The 19852-nt window shown below is 38.7% G+C and overlaps 1 protein-coding gene across 4 annotated transcripts in view; it reads right to left on the bottom strand.

Moving 5' to 3' along the window:
* Positions 1 to 19852, bottom strand: part of LOC140198843 (bromodomain and WD repeat-containing protein 1-like) — a 157488-nt gene that overhangs the window by 101042 nt on the left and 36594 nt on the right. For all 4 annotated transcript variants that reach the window (XM_072259976.1, XM_072259973.1, XM_072259974.1 and 1 more), the window contains 3 exons: positions 18029 to 18099; positions 12503 to 12603; positions 10357 to 10397 (listed from right to left, as the gene is read on the bottom strand). In XM_072259976.1, coding sequence (XP_072116077.1) covers positions 10357 to 10397; positions 12503 to 12603; positions 18029 to 18099 — 213 coding nt within the window. The remainder of the gene's footprint in view (positions 1 to 10356; positions 10398 to 12502; positions 12604 to 18028; positions 18100 to 19852) is intronic.

Below are 19852 nucleotides of genomic sequence, written 5' to 3'. Positions count from 1 at the left end.
TAATACCCAACCTGTCCCATTCTTTAAAGACTAAATCAGTCATGAAGGGTTTTTTCAAAACAATTAGAATAAATGGGACTAAAAAGGGAAAATCTCAATAATCTAAATTGTATCTAGATCCTCAGAGTATGTTTAACTATAAAATTATCAGTTAGTTTACTTACAAATAAAGGAAGTGAGGGTCCAAGAAGAGAAATAATAGAAAATTTATTAACAGAATTAGCTTCTAAAGACACCCATAACAGACAGTCTACATGATTAATACAATATAGCCAAAACTTAAGATATCGTATATTAACTGCCCAGTAATAAAACCTAGAATTAGGTAAGGCTAAACCTCCAGACTTTTTAGATTTTTGAAGATGAACTTTATTTAAATGAGGACATTTATTTTTCCATATATAGGATAAAATAGATTCAAGAGAGTCTAAAAAGGATTTAGGAATAAAAATGGATAAAGCCTGAAAAAGATATATAAATTTAGGTAGAATATTTATTTTAATAGAATTAATTCGTCCAATCAACAATATTGAAAGAGGTGACCAATTTAATAATATCTTTTTTACATGGTTCAATAAAGTAAGGAAGTTTTCTTTAAACAGGTGTTTGTAATTCCTAGTGATTGTTACACCCAAATTAAGTAAATTGATTCCTTACAATTTTAAAGGGGAGATTAGCATTAATTGATAACAGATTATTTAAAGGAAGTAATTCAGTCTTATGTAGGTAAAATTTATATCCTGAAAAATGGCTAAAACTGGAGAGTAAAGGAAGTACACAAGGTAATGAGGTCTCAACATTAGTAAATAAAAAGCAATATATCATCAGCGTAAAGCGAGATTTTGTGGGTGATACCGCTCCTTAAAATACCACAGATATCATTAGATTCTCGAAAAGCAATGGCAAGGGGTTCTAAAGCTTAATCAAAAAGTAAAGGACTCAACAGACAGCCTTGTCTAGTTCTGTGTCAGTTTAAATGGTTTGGAATTTTGAAAATTAGTAAGAACCTGAGCAGAAGGAGATAAAAAGTAATTCAATCCATTGAATAAAATCTGGTCCAAAATTAAATTTTTCTAAGGTTTTAAATAAATAATCCCATTCAACCCGATCGAAGGCCTTCTCAGCATCTAAGGATATCACACATTCCGATATCTCCTGAGAAGCAGAGTAAGTAACATTTAATACATGGCGTATATTAAAATGGGAATGTCGGTTTTTAATAAATCCAGTCTGATCATCAGAAATAATAGAAGGTAAAATAGTTTCAATCCTATGAGCCAGAACTTTAGAAAGAATTTTAGTATCTACATTAAGTAATGAAATTGGCCTATATGAAGAGCATTCAGTTGGATCCTTGTTCTTTTTTTAGGATAAGCGAAATAGAAGCTTCATAAAAAGATTGAGGAAAACTACCCAATTTGAAAGAATCCAAAAAGACTAAGTGTAACTGCGGTATTATTAATGAAGAAAAAGCATTATAAAATTCTCCAGAAAATCCATCTGGACCCGGAGCCTTCCCTGAGTGTAATGAATGTATAGCCTCGGCGATTTCCTCATAAGAAATGGGCTGATCCATCTGTTTGCAATTATCTGCACAAAGTGCAGGGAAATTTAATTGATCTAGAAAATTATTCATTACGGTATTATTCTTTAGGGGAATCAGAACTATAAAGTTTGGAATAGAATTCTCTAAATTTATCATTTATTTCAGAGTAATCAGTTGTCCGATCACCATTAGTTTTGCAAATTTCTTCAATTTGTTGTTTAACTACAGAAGTTTTTAACTGGTTGGCCAATACTTTACCTGATTTATCTCCGTGAATGTAAACTCTTTAAGAAGTTAAGTTTCAATTAGATATGTTAACAGAAGATCATATTTAGTTTTAACTTCAACACGTCTTTTATATAAAACAGGATCTGGAGCTATAGCATATTTTTGATCTAACTCTTTTAATTAATTCTTTCTTTATTAGCTTTATTCTTAACACTCGCAGTATAAGAAATAATTTGCCCTCTAATATAGGCCTTGAAAGTATCCCATACAATAAGATCAGAAGTCTCTCCCTTTTTATTCTCTTCAAAAAACAAAATAATATGCTTCTCTAGAAATTTTTAAAGTTCCTTATCAAGTAACAAAGTTGTATTAAAACGCCAAAATCTGTTGTTTTGAAGAAGACCAGGGAGTTTTAAAGATAAAAATATAGGAGCATGATCTGAAACAGCAACCTCTTTATATTCACAGGAACGAACTGATGAAATCATTTGACTATCGATTAAAAAAAAATCAATCCTGGAATATGTGTGACGAACATGGGAAAAAAAACGAATACTCCCTATCTAAAGGATATAAAAAATGCCAAACATCAACTATATATAGTTGATGTTAGGCGTTTTTTTTACATCTTTAGGTAGGGAGTATTCGTTTTATCAATAAAAAGGATTGAATAAACAAACAACACACATAAAAGTTGCTGGTGAACGCAGCAGGCCAGGCAGCATCTATTGGAAGAGGTACAGTTGATGTTTCAGGCCGAGACCCTTTGTCAGGACCAATAGAAAGAAGAGCTAGTAAGATTTGAAAGTGAGAGGGGGAGGGGGAGATCTGAAATGATAGGAGAAGACAGGAGAGGGAGGGATGGAGCCAAGAGCTGGACAATTGATTGGCAAAAGGGATATGAGAGGATCATGGGACAGGAGGCCTAGGGAGAAAGAAAAGGGGGAGGGGGAACAAAGCTGATTTATTAAGAGACGCTGGTTTAGAAGATGATCAGTCTAAAATTGGGTCTAGCCAACAGTTAAAATCTCCTCCCATCTCCAAAGAATAAAGATTCAGGTCTGGTAAAAACAAAAAAAAGCGTTCAAAGAATCCTGGGTCATCTACATGTGGGGCATACACATTGGCAAATACTATTAATTTATTATCTAGCTTTCCTGAAACTATAACAAAACATCCATTAGTATCAGACACTATATGTTGGACAAAGGAAAGTGCATTATCTATAAGAATCGAAACTCCTCTAGATTTGGCCTGAAAAGAAAAGTTAAAACAAAATCCATTCCAACGGCTAAAAAAACGTAGATTATCACTTTTGCATGTGTGAGTTTCTTGTTAAAAAAAAATAATAGGGACCTTAAATTTCTTCATATAAGCAAAAATCTTATTACGTTTAACAGGGTGATTTAACCCTTTCACGTTAAAACTGAGTAAATTAATACTTTGGTCCATTTTTATTATTATTTAAAGGAAGGGTTAAAATGCAAGTTAAAAACCATGCCATAAACCTTGAGAAATGGTAACCAAGCAATAAGTTGGCTAAAAATTCAAAAACAGCTTCTGGGGGGAGCCATAACCCCGCCCACCTCCCAAAGAAAGAAAACCGACCAATAGAAAGTCAGCATTTACAAACTACAGACAACCCCCCAAAAAACCTGATCGTTCCAATTAGTTTCAAGGTTATTTATATTCCAACCTAGACTAGACAATACCCAAACAAGAGATTCAATTCTCGTATATCAAAAATACAGTACTAAAAATATGAAAGGAAATTAGTTATAAATGTTTACCAAAAGTAAAAGATACAATTATTCATACAGATAGACATTGAGCATTAATCTTATATCTTCACGGAAAAACAGACTAAGCAATTAGCCTTCAAATTTAAAAAATCTTTGTGCTTCAGCATTCAAACAAAACCATTCGAAGGATCCATCTTTAATAAGATTCTCAGTCAAACTGGGTAGCCAAGGGACAGGTTAAAACCCTTGTTAAAAAATTCCAACAGAGGTTGTTTAAACTTAGCACATTCCTGCATATCCTCAAGCGAATAATCTTCGAGAATCTTCATATTCCACCCTAGAACCAATCATGCCCTCTCAATGGGATTTGCGAATTAAAAGTTTCTCACTTAATCTTGTGTTTTCATGTAAGGAAAAACTAAACAGTTAGCCTTCAGATTTAACCTTCGGATTTTTAAAACTTTTGTGCTTCAACAGTCAAGCGGAACCATTCGAAAGAACCGTTTTTAAGTGTGATTCTGAGTCGGGCTGGGTAGTGAAAGGAAGGCTTAAAACCCATATTAAAAAGCTCGGACATAACTTCATTGAACTTCACACACTCCTACATAACCTCAGGCGAATAATCTTCAACAATTCTAATCTTGCAACCATTATAGTCAATCATGCCTTTTCCACGAGATTCGCGAATTAAGAGTTCCTTTATTTTAAATTCCTGAAAACAGATTATTACTGATCTTGATCTCTGAACATTGAGGTCTAAATGCAGGAGATCTGTGAACTCGATCGATCATAGGCACAGACGTCAAAATCTCTGGAAATAATTCTTGCAAAAAGTTTGCAAAAAACTCCATAGGATGGTTACTTTCGATTAATTCTTCGAGACCCAGAAACCCATAGGTTTTTCCTTCTACTTTTATTTTCTAGGTCAATAATCTTCTGTCTTAACTTTTCATTGGACTTTGATTGCTTTTCACAAAGCTTCTGCAATTCATCCACTTCTGTTTCCAGAGCCAACAAATTTTCTTCATTATTTTTAATACATTTATCGTGTTCATTAAGAGTTTGTTGGATAGAGTCCAATTTACCATCTATTTGTTTAAATTCAGTGCTGAATTGTTGAAACTTCTCAGAGGCTTCTTGTGTATGACTTTGTAGCAATTCCATAATAGAATCCAAAGAGGCAGGACAATCATCCTTTTTAGTACCTCTGGCACTCCATCCAGCCATGATGAAAGAATATCACACTTGAAGTTTCAACACAGGTTGGAAATAGTAAGATAATTAAAGTTGGAGCAACGGCAGATTGTTGTTACTCCATCAGCCACCACCAGGAAATCTCCAGAATACCTTCCAATAACTTTCTCACCATTGATCAAGTCATGTCACTTATCATTGACATTTTGACTATAACTGCTGGTACAGTACACAGTAAAAACGAGACAATGATTTTCAGGACCATGGTGCTACATGAACAATACAAAAACTACACTGAACTACATAAAACAACACAAAACTACACTAGACTACAGACCTACCCAGGACTGCATAAAGTGCACAAAACAGTGCAGGCATTACAATATATAATAAACAAGATAATATGCACAGTACAGGGCAGGTTGGTCTAAGTCCAGGCTCTGGGTACTGAGGAGCCTGATGACTTGGGGGAAGAAACTGTTACATAGTCTGGTCATGGGAGCCCAAGTACTTCGGAGCCTTGTTCCAGATGGCAGGAGGGAGAAGAGTTTGTATGAGGGGTGCATGGGGTCATTCATAATGCTGTTTGCTTTACGGATGCAGCGTGTGGTGTAAATGTCTCTAATGGTGGGAAGAGAGAACCCAATGATCTTCTCAGCTGACCTCACTATCCGCTGTAGGGTCTTGCGATCCGAGATGGTGCAATTTCCGAACCAGGTAGTGATGCAGCTGCTCAGGATGCTCTCAATACTACCTCCGTAGAATGTGGTGAGGATGGGGGGGCGGGAGGAGGACTTTTCAGAGGAAGTACAGACTCTCCTGTCTATAATTTCCTGGTTTACGTTTACAGCCTTTTTTAAACAGCAGAACAACATAGTCTATCTTCTGGTACTTCCCCTGTCGCTAGGGATGATTTAAGTATCCCTGCTACTGCCCCTGCTATTTCTGCACTTGCCTCTCGTAAGGTCTGAGGGAACACCTCATCAGGCCCTGGGGATCCATCCACCCTGATTTCCCTCAAGGTAGCAAAGATCTCCCCCTCTGTAATCTGTAAAGGAGGCCATGAAGTTGATATCATTTAGACTCTCTTTTATAGATTCTGGGTCTGTCTCCTAAGTACACATGCATATCCCTCTGTAAACTTTGAAAGCTTTCCTCGCTGTCCAATGCACCCCCAATCCTGGTGTCATCCACAAATTTGTTAATCCAGTTACCTATATTATCATCCAGATCATTGATATAGATGACAAGCAACAGAGACCTCCAGTCAGAGAGGAGACCCTCTACTACCACTTTCATTCCTCTACCATTGTACTACCACTCTATTATCTCTACCATTCACTTAAGATTGGCCCCATCTGTTTTGGCTCCACACATGGATTGCCATTCTGGTGTTTCAGAGGAAAAATTCCACCCCTTGCAATCCTTTTGCTTATAAAACACAAGTTTTTAAAATGCAAAAAATCTGGCAACTATTTTTAGTTTCTGTATTACTAAAATAATGCCAATATTAATAAATGATTAGCAGAGAAACAGTTAACTCCATCTTTGATGGTCCCACCTGGCTGCGAAATGTGTTGGTTTGGCTGTGGGGATAGCACAATCCTATTCCTTAAAAACCTAGTGCTACAGAAACACCAGCAATAGCTCCAAAGACTTCATCCATGAGAGAGGCGGGATATGTGAAGAAGATGCAGAGACAATTTGTAAGACTGGCCCACAACAGAGGACTCTAAAAGAGCTGCTGACAGCAGCCTATGCCCTAATAGTGGTAATAGGAGTTAAGTAACAAGAAAAATAGATCAAGTCAAAACCATGTTGATAGCTATATTTTAAATAAAACAACAACAGATTACTGTTGAGTTAGAGCCTATTTAAATAGCACCTTAAATCTGGAAAATAATAACTTTAAATGTTATTAAATTGGTTGTAATTCCCTACCAAAATGATAAATTACACACCTTTTTATCTTTCAAGTTCATTCTACTACATATATTACCAAATTTAGAATGACTGCATTTTCAATTTTAGAATACCTATTTTCCTTAAGAGGAATTCTTGCCTGACAGATCTCTGGAATTGTTAGAGGAAATAACTAGCAGGACAGAGGAAATAACTAGCAGGATAATTGGTAGATGATGTTTACTTGGATTTTCAGAAGGCCTTTGCCAAGGTGCCACACAAGGCTGTTTACCAAGATAGCAGCGCACAGTATTATTACAATGGATAGAAGATTGACTGATTGGCAGGAGGAAAAGAGTGGGAATAAATGGAGCCCCTTCTAGTTAGTTGCCGGTGACAAGTGGTATTCCACAGGAATCTGTTTTTGGACTGCTTTTTATATTAAGTGTCAATGATTTGGATGACAGAATTGATGGTTTTATGAACAGGTTTTTAAACAATAAGATAGGTGGAGAGACGTAGTGTTGAGGAAACAAGGTGTCTGCAGAAGGACAAGACAGATTGGGATAATGGGCAAGCAAGTTGGAGATGGAATATAGTGTATGGTCATATATTTGGTAGAAGGAACAAATGAATCAGAGGTGCAAAGGGACTTGGGAGTCCATGTGCAGGATTCCCTGAAGATTACCTTGCAGGTCTAGTCAGTGGAATGAAAGGCAAATACAATGATAGCATTCATTTCAAGAGGGCAAGAATATAGAAGTATGGATGTAATGCTGAGGCTTTACAAGTCATTGGTCAGACCGTCTTGGAGTACTGTGAACAGTTTTGAGCCCCTTATCTAAGAAAATATGTGCTGGCATTGAAGAGGGTCTCGAGAAGGGTCACAAAAATGATTCCAGAAATCATGGCTCTGGGCCTCTACTTGTTAAAGAGTATAGAAAAATGAGGGAGGGGGTGATCTCATTGAAACCTATCGAATACTGAAAGGCCTATAGAGTGGATATGGAGAGGATATTTCCTATAGTGAGGGAATCTAGACCTAGAGAGTAGAACTTAGAATCAGTGGCGGCACCAGAGATTTTTTCTTGCTGGTGCTACAGTGAGGCTGAATTATTCAGTGATGGTGCTGAGGGATGGAAATATGTATCCGCAAGGCCAGACGCGTGGCGTTCAAAGTCAGTTTCAAGCATTATGTGCCTACTATAAATGTCTCTGTTTACAAGCAACAGCAATTGAGGAATATAATATAGAAGTGAACTGTGACAGTATCAACAGCATTGGAGACAACTTGGGCTACACAGAGCATAAACAAACAAACCAACAGAGCATCCGACCCACAGCGCACAACATGAATCACGCACCAATCCCGCAATCAGCGTCAAATGCATGCTTCTCAACTGAAAAACACAACACTAACCCACAATGTCCACTGCTATTCGCATTACATAGACAGACAATGCCAGAAGATACACCATTATTAAAGTCAAATAAGGCAAACAACAGATGCAAGGCTTTACCAGGAGTTGGACAAATCGTACTCTGACCATGCAATACCCCAATTAATTTGGCTACTGAATTTAAAACAAAAATCAAGACAATCGCCGCTTGGAAGTCTAAGCAAAACCAATGGGCTTAATAGCAGTAAATGTAATATTTTGGGATTTGTAGGAAACATAAGGACTATGGGGTATCCACCACAAAATAATAATAATCAGCATTAGTCTTGGACCAAATTTTTAAAAAAATCAACTGCATTCACCATTGATGTTTTCAGAGAAGCACAATCCATCTGTTGTTGTGATTGGTGGTGAAAGTATCAATGATTTTCTGGATGTCAAGTGCTTTGGTCCTCCGGCTGTTTATGGCCAACAGGGCCAAGTTGCTGTTCCGAGCATCGCCGCTGCTATTCCTTAGGTAGGTTTTGAGGCGTCTGAGGCAAGAGAAACTCCGTTTGCATGAGGCAGCTGTCACAGGTACAGCCAGTGATATGCAGATTAGTTTGTATAAATCTATAAATGCATCGCGGTAGGGTCTCATTACAGCTAGAAGTTCCACTGCGCCATTCACTGTCTGTCCTTGCTGGAGACTCCGCCACTGCTCTCATATACTCACGATTTTCTTGGACAATCTTTGCATGCCCTTTGTCAAGCATATTTCCCAATCCTGAACCGTCTTGCTTTCTCAATCTGAATTCGGCCCATGCCTCCATAGCAAACTTATGAGCTGCACTTACATGGTGGGTTTTGAAAACTGTTGTAGCTTTCCGCCAGTTGCAGTAACCGGTGTCAGTGAAGGTAGACTCAGAATGGAACACATGTCCTCCACACAGGAATTGCCTGCATGCGAAGCAGAACGTAGTATCTTTCGTGATTGAATGTTCCAGTCAGTCAAACCAGCCACGAATAAAACTCCTTTGCAGCTTGCCAAACTGTTGCAAGCAGCAAAGGGTACTTTTTCCCAATGCTGGCCGACGGGGTTCTTCCTCAGGCTGCTGGCTAACATCGCTAACAGTAGTCCCACTAGCACTAAGAGCAGCTTCATCCACGTTCTCTTCCGAATCCCGCTCCATTTCTGGTTCCTCTACTTCGTCCTCACACTCCTTCGATAAGCTGCTGTTGTCCTCATCCCCACTTACTTCTTTCTGCATGTCACTTTCAATTAAGACAAGCTCAGGCTGAGAGACCACTGATTCTTCTGGACGAGGTCGTTTTCTCACTAAAAATCGATCCATTTTTCATGCAGCCAAAATAATGTACGTGCCGGGCCCACGCCAGCTTGTAAAGTACAATGTGCGTTTGTGGGGGGGGATCAGTTAGTCTCGCGAGACCACTGATCTGTGCCTGGACGTATACTATCAATCTCTCGCGTGAGTGAGAGTGAGTGACATCACCACCTTAAGTGATCTTAGATCAGCTTAACTGATCTGAGGACAGCAACGGCAAGACATTGACAACGAACGAGTAAGCAGAAGAGTAGAGTGGATCTGACAGCGTTTATAACTTTATTGCTGCATGGGTGCTATGGTAATTGGGGGCACTGTTTCACTAGATCAACTGGAGAAACAAGCTGTATTTAAAACTATACAGAGAAAGCAAAGCAGTTGCAGTTAATTTCTTGGTGGTGCTACGCTGGTGCTATTGCAATTTCTGCTGGGGCTATAGCCCCAGCTAGCACCACCTTAGCGCCGCCCCTGCTTAGAATAGAAGGACATCCATTTAGAACAAAGATAGAAGGAACTTCTTTAGCCAGAGGGTAGTGAATTTAAGGAATTCCTTGCCTCAGAAAGTTGTGGAAGCCAATTTGTTGGGTAAATTTGAGGAGGTTGATGAGTTCCAGATTACTGAGGTTGTCAAAGGTTACGGAGATAAAGCAGGAGATGGACTGAATGTCTGAACTTTGCCTCTATGTTTTATGGTCTCTTTTCAAGATTACATAGGATAAACTAACAGGTTTGTAAAATACTATCTTCAGAATATCCTTTAACTAACAAAACCACGCAACTTTTAATAGATGAAAATCACTTCATTAAAACTACTGTATTAACTAATGTGAACACAGATATACTCATAGCAGATTAAGTGTGTTGCTTCAAACAAAACTGTTGCAATGGTAATCTAGTTATGAACAAGTTATAATCAGGAATTTCCAGTAATTGCCAGGAAGCATTATAGAGAGCAAACCAAAATAACAATGTTATTACATTATAAACACTTATCCAATAACAATATAGAAAAGATTTACCTATCACCGTTGTTCGAGAACTGAATACTGTCTACTTTGTCCTGGAACAGTAAAAATAAATGTCAATATTTAAGAAATACAAACAAAACACAGCTTGTATGTCAGCTATTTTAACACCAGTTTTCTATGTCACATATAACAATAATCTCATTGCATTGTACAATTGATACATTTTTTGTTACATAGAAGGCTGCCCACAAAAATAAATATATTATGGATTCTGCAGAAAAGTAAGCTAAAATGATAGAAAGACAAGTTTGTCGGCATTCGACAAAGGACCTATTAACCAATTCTTTGGATTTCAGACATTGAAAGCATTTAATCATTCCATTTCTTTACATTGGTTATTGGTATTTGGCTTAGTAGTTAATCACACCTCTGAATCAGAATACCGTATGTTAAGCCACCTTTTCAGCAACACTTGAAAATACAGCATTATGGACATCAGGCAGAAAAAAGTGTTGAGAATAATAGTCACATCAGCCATCAACTTCCTTATGCTCATATCCTGGTTACTAATTTTAAGCTAGCCTGAGATGAATAGACAATACTGATGTCATGTCAATTGTTTCCAGATACAGGTACCTCCATTAGAAAGATTCAATACAACATTAATTTAAAACAGTGGAAGAGAAAGTTTGCTTCATGAACTAATTTGCTTTGAAGAGAAACACCAGAACATACATGCTTTCCTCCCGGAGGGCCATCAGGGTGAAAGAGGCAAGACTTTGGGTCATTCCTGTACAAATGTTTAAAACATTCTCCATAAAGTCATTTGGTTCAATTATTTTACTGGGAGGTAAATATTATTACAAGGCCAGCATTGTTCATGCTACTTAACTCATTGTGAACCATATAGCTGAACTATTGAAATCCTTCCGGTGAAGTTACTCACAGTAATGTGAGGGGGAATTTCCAGGATTTAAACCAGCAACAATTTGTTTCCAAGATAGGATGTTATATTAAGTATCCTTGAAGTGGTAGCATTCTCTTGCAGATCCTGAAATGCTTCGAAAAAATCTAGTGGCATGTTTGGGAGTGGAGAGATGCTGCCAAAATAACCTTGCCAAATAATTGTTACGTACTTTGTAGATGGCACACACTAGACACAAGGACTGCCAATGGAGGAGTGAGTAGTGAAAGTTTGCAAATGTAGATGTACTAATGTTTTGATTGCTGGATACTATTGAGTTCTGTACAGGTTTCCTCTGAATGTTCTGATTTCCTCCCTCATCCTAAAGGCATGCAAGTGGGTAGATTAATTGTCTGATATAAATTGTCCCTGGTTAAAAAGAAGAATCGGGGGGAGATTAATGAGAACATGGTAAAAATGAAATGAGCTTCATGTAAATAAATGTTTAAATGCCAGCACATATTTTATGGGTCTGTTTCCATACTGAATGATACTATCAGTTAAGTTTACTACATTGAGGAACTCCTGCAACTATCTTTGGGCTTCAGTAATTGACCTCTAATATCTTTGTTTGAATGAGATGTGGCCCAGCCGGGGTTTCAAACCTGGGATCCACAGACCCCTTGGTTAATGGTTGGGGTCCATGGCATAAAAAAGGCTGGGAACTGCTGCACTAGAATTACCTTGATTATCATTGGCTTCAATTTTACCAGGAGTCCTTGACATATTCATTCAAATGTTACCTTGATATCACCCATAATCACTCTCAGATCAATGCTTTAATTCACATCTGTAGTTTACATTTGAGCCAACAGTGTAACAATATTTGGAGCAGAATGGTTTTAGTGAATCTCAAAGCATCGTTAGATGTAATTTTTAAGATTCCCTTAAACCAATATAAATTCTTTAAACAGAGAGATGAAACAAGTTTAGGAAATTCTAATTATTGTTTTGGCACGTGAAATTGTGCCTTTTTTCCACAAAACTCTCTCTCCCTTGAACACAACTCTCCCATTGAACTAAGTAGGCAATCATTTACTATTAAAACAGATGCAATCAATGGAAATTGTGTAGGTAAAGCAATTTAATTAATGACTAATGCTTGAATTGAAAGCAATTTCATTGTATTTAAAAGCTACCAGATAACATATTTGTTTTTAAAAAATCCGAGGTTCTTAAGCAGTAAACAGAAGTCAAATAAAATGTGCTTCAAAATTTCAGGAACATCTTTACCACATGAGATTCTAATTCAGAAATCTTCTCAGGTGTTCCAGATCCCAGATAATATATTCTAATCACATGATCACTGCTGCCAGCTGCTAGAAACATACCACCTTATGAGAGAAAATAATTAATATGTACATTAGAAAGGAAAAACAGCAGACAAAAATACAGACCTCTCATTTCAGACTTTCTACAGATACAACATGGTACAGCATTAACATTGAAAGCACTGAGAATCCAGTACAATAAACCCTGAACTTTTATGTAATTAATGTTTTTCAGTATTGCAAATTTCTGGTGAAAACCCGGGTGTGGTATTCCATCGGCACTATCCACATGTAACCCACACATAGCTTGACAAGAATTTTAAACCATTGTAATTGATTCTATCCCACACGAACTGCCTGCGGCATGACGGCAATGGGGACGAGATGATTGCTCACCTCTTTGCAGACTGTGGGTTTGTGAAGAGGGTGTGAAGAAGGATGCAAGGGCCTGTATCACAGTTCACCCAGAGCAGCTGCATGACAGAGTTCCCTCTGATGTATGGGCTGCTCTCAGGGTCACACATGGAGATGGGCATCAGCCACCGCTGGCAGATCATCAACTCTGTGAATGATGCCCTTGGTCTGCCTGGAACTTGTTGGTCTGCCAGGAACTTGTTGGTCTGCCAGCACATTGAGATGGCTATGGAGGAATGCTGCCTACTAACACATTCCAGGCTGCAAGAGTAGGTGCTGAGGAACACACTGAAGCCTGGTGCAGCCACAAGGGTTCGGTGGACAAGGACAACAGTGTAGGATGATCCTGGAGAGGGCGGGGCCATGGCTAACAAGGGAAGTCAAAGCTAACAAGGGAAGTCTAAGCTAATGTAAAAACAAAAGAGAAGGCATAGAGGTGGAGTGGTACAAATACTTAGGTGTTCACCTCAACAACAGACTTGACTGGAAAACCAACACCAAGGCTGTTTCCAAGAAGGAGATGAGCAGACTATTTTCTAAGGAAGCTGAGATCCTTCTTTTTTTTTTAAATTTTATTTTTATTTGGATAGAGAATTCACAAATATCATGTACTTTTTTCACACATATAACCTTTTCCATTTTTTTATATGTATAAAACTACAATTATTTATACATTCTTAAGTACACATTGAGATGACATAAAAGGAAAATAAACATTTAAATAGATAATTATGTACTGTGGTAAATCTAACCTATTAGGCTAAGTAATGGAATTAGTTGTTAAGAAAAATGGTAATAATAGTTTCCATATAACCCTTCTGGACCATTTCCACTGGTCCAAAATGTTGTATATAAGCCTATGTATCAACCATTGTAGGTGTTTATATCCTAATTTGTTCATGCTTGCTCCTGCCCGCAGACATAATTATCCAATCCCTATGTACTTATTTACTTAATTTTTTCATTTTTTTATCCCTTTCCCAAATCTTTCCCCTTACTTGGGTTAATTCCCCATTTTCCAAAAGAAAACAAAAAAAAACATTTAGACTAGGGGTGCTTACGTTAGCAATATTACTGTGTTGATGAGAAGAGCAGTATAAATCATTAGGAGAGTCATCTAAAGTCTGCTCGCATTGGGGTTATATATTCAATCCATTTATTCCAGATTTGATAAAATTTTTCTTTTTGAGTTCTCAGGGAGTAAGTCAACTTTTCCATTTTAAATATTTCCAAGATAATTTCGTACCAATCTTCTAATGTAGGTGGTATTGGATTTAGCCATTTTCTAGTGATTGATTTCTTACTTGCCGCTAAGGGGGCCTGCAGCAACTTTATATCTTCCTTCTGTTCAAGAAACAATACATGCCCCAAACAGAGCGTCTCAAAGTTCAGAGGTATCTGGGACCTAAGTACCTTAACTAATGGGAAGCTGAGATCCTTCAATGTGTGTAGCAGGATGTTGGAGATCTCTTTCCTGTCTGTTGTAGTGAGTGCAGTATGCTTTGCAGCTTTAAGTTAGGGGAGCAGCATCAATGCTAGTGATGCAAAAAGACTAAATAAACTCATCACAAGGCTGGATCCATTCCTGGCTACAACCTGGACTCTTTTGAGTTAGTGGTGGAGGAGGTGGTCACTAAACAAACTTATCCATTATGGACAATCTCTTCAAGCCATCCTCTTCATGTCCTACTGAATAAGCAGCAGAGCACTATTTCAAACAAACTCATTCAGCTCTGCTGTCACAAGGATCATTACAGAAAATCTTTCCTACCAAAAGCAGTAAGTAAATACAACAATTCATCTCCATGTGACAGGAGAACACGTTCATAGTACAAGAGTCTCTGTTTTATTATTCATACATTATTACTGGACATGGGTAAATTATTATTGTGCATATTATTATTCTGTACTTTACTATTAGTTAAGTCTGCACACTGCTAAGTGTGTCTTTAAATGTTGCTGCTGTAGCGAAAGAATTTCTCACTTGGGATCAATAAAGTATTTTGATTATTATTATTACTATTACAGCAAAAGCAAAAAATAGTGGGAAGATAGAGGATTGGGAAGCTTTTAAAAACTGACAGAGAGCAACCAAAAGAATCATTAGGAAGGAAAAGATGAAATATGAAAGCAAGCTAAACAAGTGGATAGTAAAAGCTTTTTCAGGTATGTAAATGCTGGGAGAAATAATGATAAGGGACAAAGAGGTGGCAGATGAACTAAATAAGTATTTTGTATCAATCTTCACTGTGGAAGACACTAGCTGTGTGCCAGATGTTGAAGGCTGTGAAGGAAGAGAAGTGAGCGCAGTTACTATTAAAAGGGAAAAGGTGCTCAAAAAGTTGAAAGACACAAGTCATCTGGACCAGATGAACTGCACCCTAGGGTTCTGAAAGAGGTAGTGGTAGAGATTGTGGAGGCATTTGTAATGATCTTTCAAAAATCATTGGACTCTGGCATGGTGTCAGAGGACTAGAAAATTGCAAATATCACTCCCACTCTTAAAGAAAGGAGGAAAGCAGTAGAAAGGAAATTACAGACCAGTTAACCTGACCTCAGTGCTTGGGAAGATACTGGAGTCGATTGTTAAGGATGAGGTTGTGGAGTACTTGGTGACACAGGACAAGATAGAATAAAGTCAGCATGGCTTCCTTGAGGGAAAATCTGGCCTGACAAACCTGTTGGAATGCTTTGAGGAGATTACAAGTAGGATAGATAAAGGGTTTGTAGTGGATGTTGTACAAACGTTTGTACATTTGGATTTTCAGAAGGCCTTTGACAAGGAGCCACACATGAGGCTGCTAACCACATTGAGAGCCCATGGTATTACAAGAAAGTAACTGACATGGTTAAAGCATTAGTTGATTGGTAGAAGGTAGCAAGTGAGAATACAAGGAACACACATATAATGCTGGAGGAACTCAGCAGGCCAGACAGCATCCATAAAAAAAGTACAGTCGACATTTCGGGCCGAGACCCTTTGGCAGGACTGGAGGGAAAAAAAAGAGTAGATTTAAAAGGGGGAGGGGGAGGGGAGAAAGAAACACAAAATGATAGGTGAAACCGGGAGGAGGGAGGGGTGAAGAAAAGAGCTGAGAAGTTGATTGGTAAAAGAGATACTGGGCTGGAGAAGGGGAGGTCTGATAGGAGAGGACAGAAAGCCATGGAAGAAAGAAAGGGCAGGAGGAGCACCAGAGGGAGGCAATGGAAATAAGATGAGAGGGGGAAAGGGGTTGTGGGCACATTACCAGAAGTTTGAGAAATCGATGTTCATGCCATCAGGTTCTCCTGCCCTGTACCTCTTTCAACAATCAACTTCCCGGCTCTTTATTTCATCCCTCCCTGTCCCAGTTTCACCTATCACCTTATGTTTCTCTCTTCCCTTTTCCTACATTTTAAATCTACTCATCTTTTTTTTCTCCAGTCCTGTCGAAGGGTCTCGGTCCAAAACGTCGACTGTACTTTCCCCACTCCCCCATAGATGCTGCCTGGCCTGCTGAGTTCCCCCAGCATTTTGTGTGTTGCTTGGATTTCCAGCATCTGCAGATTTTCTCTTGTATGTGATGGGAATAAAAGGATCCTTTTCTGGTTGGCTGCCAGTGACAAGTGGTGTTCCGAAGGGATCTGTATTGGGACCGCTTCTTTTTACGTTGTATATAAATGATTTAGAATACATGGCTTTGTTGCCAAGTTTGCAGATGATATGAAGATTGGTAGAGTAGCAGGTAGTGTTGAGGAAAGAGGTAGGCTGCAGAAGGATTTAGACAGATTAGCAGAACAGGCAAGAAAATGGCAAATGAAATACAATATTGGAAAATGCATGATCATGCACTTTGGTAGTAGAAATAAATGTGCAGATTATTTTCTGAACGGGGAGAAAATCAAAAAAATCTGAGATACAAAGGGACTTGGGAGTTTACCCTAAAGGTTAACATGCAGGTAGAGTTGGTGGTGAGGAAGGCAAATGCAATGTTGGCATTCATTTCAAGTCGTCCAGAATACAAGAGCAGGCATATGATACTGAGGCTTTAATAAGGCACTGGTGTAACCTCACCTTTGAGTATTGTGAACAGTTCTGGACTCCTCATCTAAGAAAAGATGTGCTGGCATTGGAGAGGGTTTAGAAGAGGTTCACAAGGAATGTTCCGGGAATGAAAGGTTATCATATGAGGAATATTTGATAGCTCTGGGTCTGTACTCACTGGAATTTAGAAGAATGGGGAGTGGGAGGGAATCTCATTGAAATCTTTCGAATGTTGGAAGGCCCAGACAGAGTAGACATGGAAAGGCTGCTTCCCCATGGTGGGAATGTCTAGATAGCCTCAGGATAGAGAAGTGTCCAATTAAAACAGATGAGTAGAAATTTCTTTAACCAGAGGGTGGTGAATTTATGGAATTTGTTACTACAGGCAGCTGTGGAAGCCAGGTCATTGGGTGTTTTTAAGGCAGAGCTTGATAGTTTTCTTGATTGATCACAGCATCAAAGGTTACAGGGAGAAGCCGGGGTGTGGGGCTGAGGGGAAAAAAGGATCAGCCATGACTGAATGACAGAGCAGATTTGATGGGCCAAATGGCCTAATTTGCTCCTATTTCTTATGGTCTATGGAAATTTTTGAACAAGGTGGAGAAAGCATAAACCTTCCCTACCAAGATATTCCACAACAAGCATTAAAAGTTCCAAAGTGCAGAATTGGGACCTCTCTATTAGTGAACACATTTGAACAATCTTAAGAAAAATCTCACAATAAATTTCTTACTCAACTCTGCAAATTCTACTATCTCTCAGAAACAAAGAACAAACATATGCAGTTTTGAACATTTATGATCACTTCTGAAAATACCTGTGAAAGGATTTACTAAACTGTACTTACTGAATGAATGACTATCTATGCCCTTCAAAATTTTTATAAATCTTTATAAGGTTACCGTCTAGCATCCTATGTTTCAGAGCAGAACAAACACAGCTGATCTAAATTACCCTTATAGCCCTCCATTTCAGGCAATATCTTACCTAGCTACATGCACTTTCAGGCTTCATAAAAATTAAAAAATACAAAGTGTTTCTAGTACTTACCAATGCTAAATGAGGAACAAATCATTGGAGAGCCTGGTCTCGACCGCTCTGTAAACTTCAATGGCTGATTCCTAATTGAAAGGAATTCAAGATTAAAGAAAAATATGTCTTTTTAACAAACCTCTCAATAACTTATTTCTTTGTTTTTCAGATGAGTGATAGTGTTATAACATAATCAAAGCTAAAATAAGTCTTACCTACTGTTTTTAACTCCAATGCCTTTTGAAAATTTGTAATTAAGCCATTTTGCCGAGATATAACCCAAGTGGTGCCCAAATGGCCATCAAATAAAGTTTATAAAGGAAAGAATAGAAAAGGAAGATAAATGAAGAACAAATCATTGGACAGCATGGTCTCAACCGCTCCTGTAAACTTCAATCGCTAATTCAGAATTGAAAGGAAGTCAAGATTGAATTCAAGGAGGATAGTATGTTGTCTCTCGGGTGCCAGGGTCAAGGACATCTCGGATTGAGTCCACAGCAAACTTAAGTGGGAGGATGAACATCAGAAATCGTGGTCCATGTGGGTACCAATGACATGGGTAGGATGAGTGACAAGGTTCTGCAAAGGGAGTTCAGAGAGTTAGGTGCAGTACCTCCAGATTTGTGATCTCAGAATTACTACCCATGCCACCTGTAAACGAGGCCAGAACAAGGAAGATTATACAGTTTTACACGTGGCTAAGCAGTTGGAGGAAGAGGGAGTGCATAAGATTTTTGGACCATTGGGCTCACTTCCAGGGAAGGTGGGACCTGTACAGAAGGGACAGTTTGCATCTGAACTGCAGGGGGACCAATATCCTATCAGAAAGGTTTGTTAATATTGCACAGTGAGGGTTTAAACGAGAGTTGCAGGGGAATGGGATCCAGAGTGCCACAACAGTTAGTGGAGAGGCTGTGGAGACAGATGTTGGTAAGACCTCAGTCAAAGTCAGCAATCAAAAGGTTCGGCATGGTTCAACGAGTGAACTGAGCTGTATATATTTCAATGCAAGTAGTATTATAGGAAAGGTCGATAAGCCCAGAGCACGAATCAACACTTGGAATTTTGACGTTCTAGCCACAGAAACACAGAAAACCTACAGCATAAGACAGGCCCTTCAGCCCACGATCATGTCAAACATGTACTTATTTTAAAAATTACCTACGGTTACACATAGCCCTCTGTTTTCCTAAGCTCCATGTACCAATAGGAGCCTCTTAAAAGACCCAATCATTTCAACCTCCACCACTGGCAGCCCATTCCACGCACTCACCAATCTCTGCATAAAAAAATTACCCATCTCCTCTGTACCTACTTCCAAGCACCTTAAAACTGTGCCCTCTCATGTTAGGCATTTCAGCCCTGGATAAAAGCCTCTGACTATCCACACGATCAATGCCTCTCATCATCTTATACACCTCTATCAGGTCACCTCTCTTCCTCCATCGCTCCAAGGAGAAAAGGCCAAATTCACTCAGCCTATTCTCATAGGGCATGCTCCCCAATCCAGGCAACATCCTTGAAAATCTCCTCTGCACCCTTTCTGTAGTTTCCACATCTTTCCTGTAGTGAGGTGACCAAAACTGAGCACAGAACTTCAGGAGGGGTCTGACCGGGGTCCTATAAAGCTGTAATATGAGGGCTGATTGATAAGTTCGTGGCCAAAGGTAGAAAGAGTCAATTTTAGAAAACCTAGCACATTTATTTTTCAACATAGTACCTTTCTACATTTACACACACAGTCCAGCGGTTATGGAGCATACGGATCCCTTCTTGGTAGAAGTCGGCGTCTTGGACCTCCTGAAAGTGGTCCACAGCAGGAGTGATTGATAAGTTTGTGGC

The sequence above is a fragment of the Mobula birostris genome, chromosome 6 (genome assembly GCF_030028105.1).
Source record: "Mobula birostris isolate sMobBir1 chromosome 6, sMobBir1.hap1, whole genome shotgun sequence".
Lineage (NCBI taxonomy): Eukaryota > Metazoa > Chordata > Chondrichthyes > Myliobatiformes > Myliobatidae > Mobula > Mobula birostris.
The sequence above is the reverse complement of the archived record's forward strand: the minus strand, read 5'-3'. Positions and strand labels throughout refer to the sequence as shown.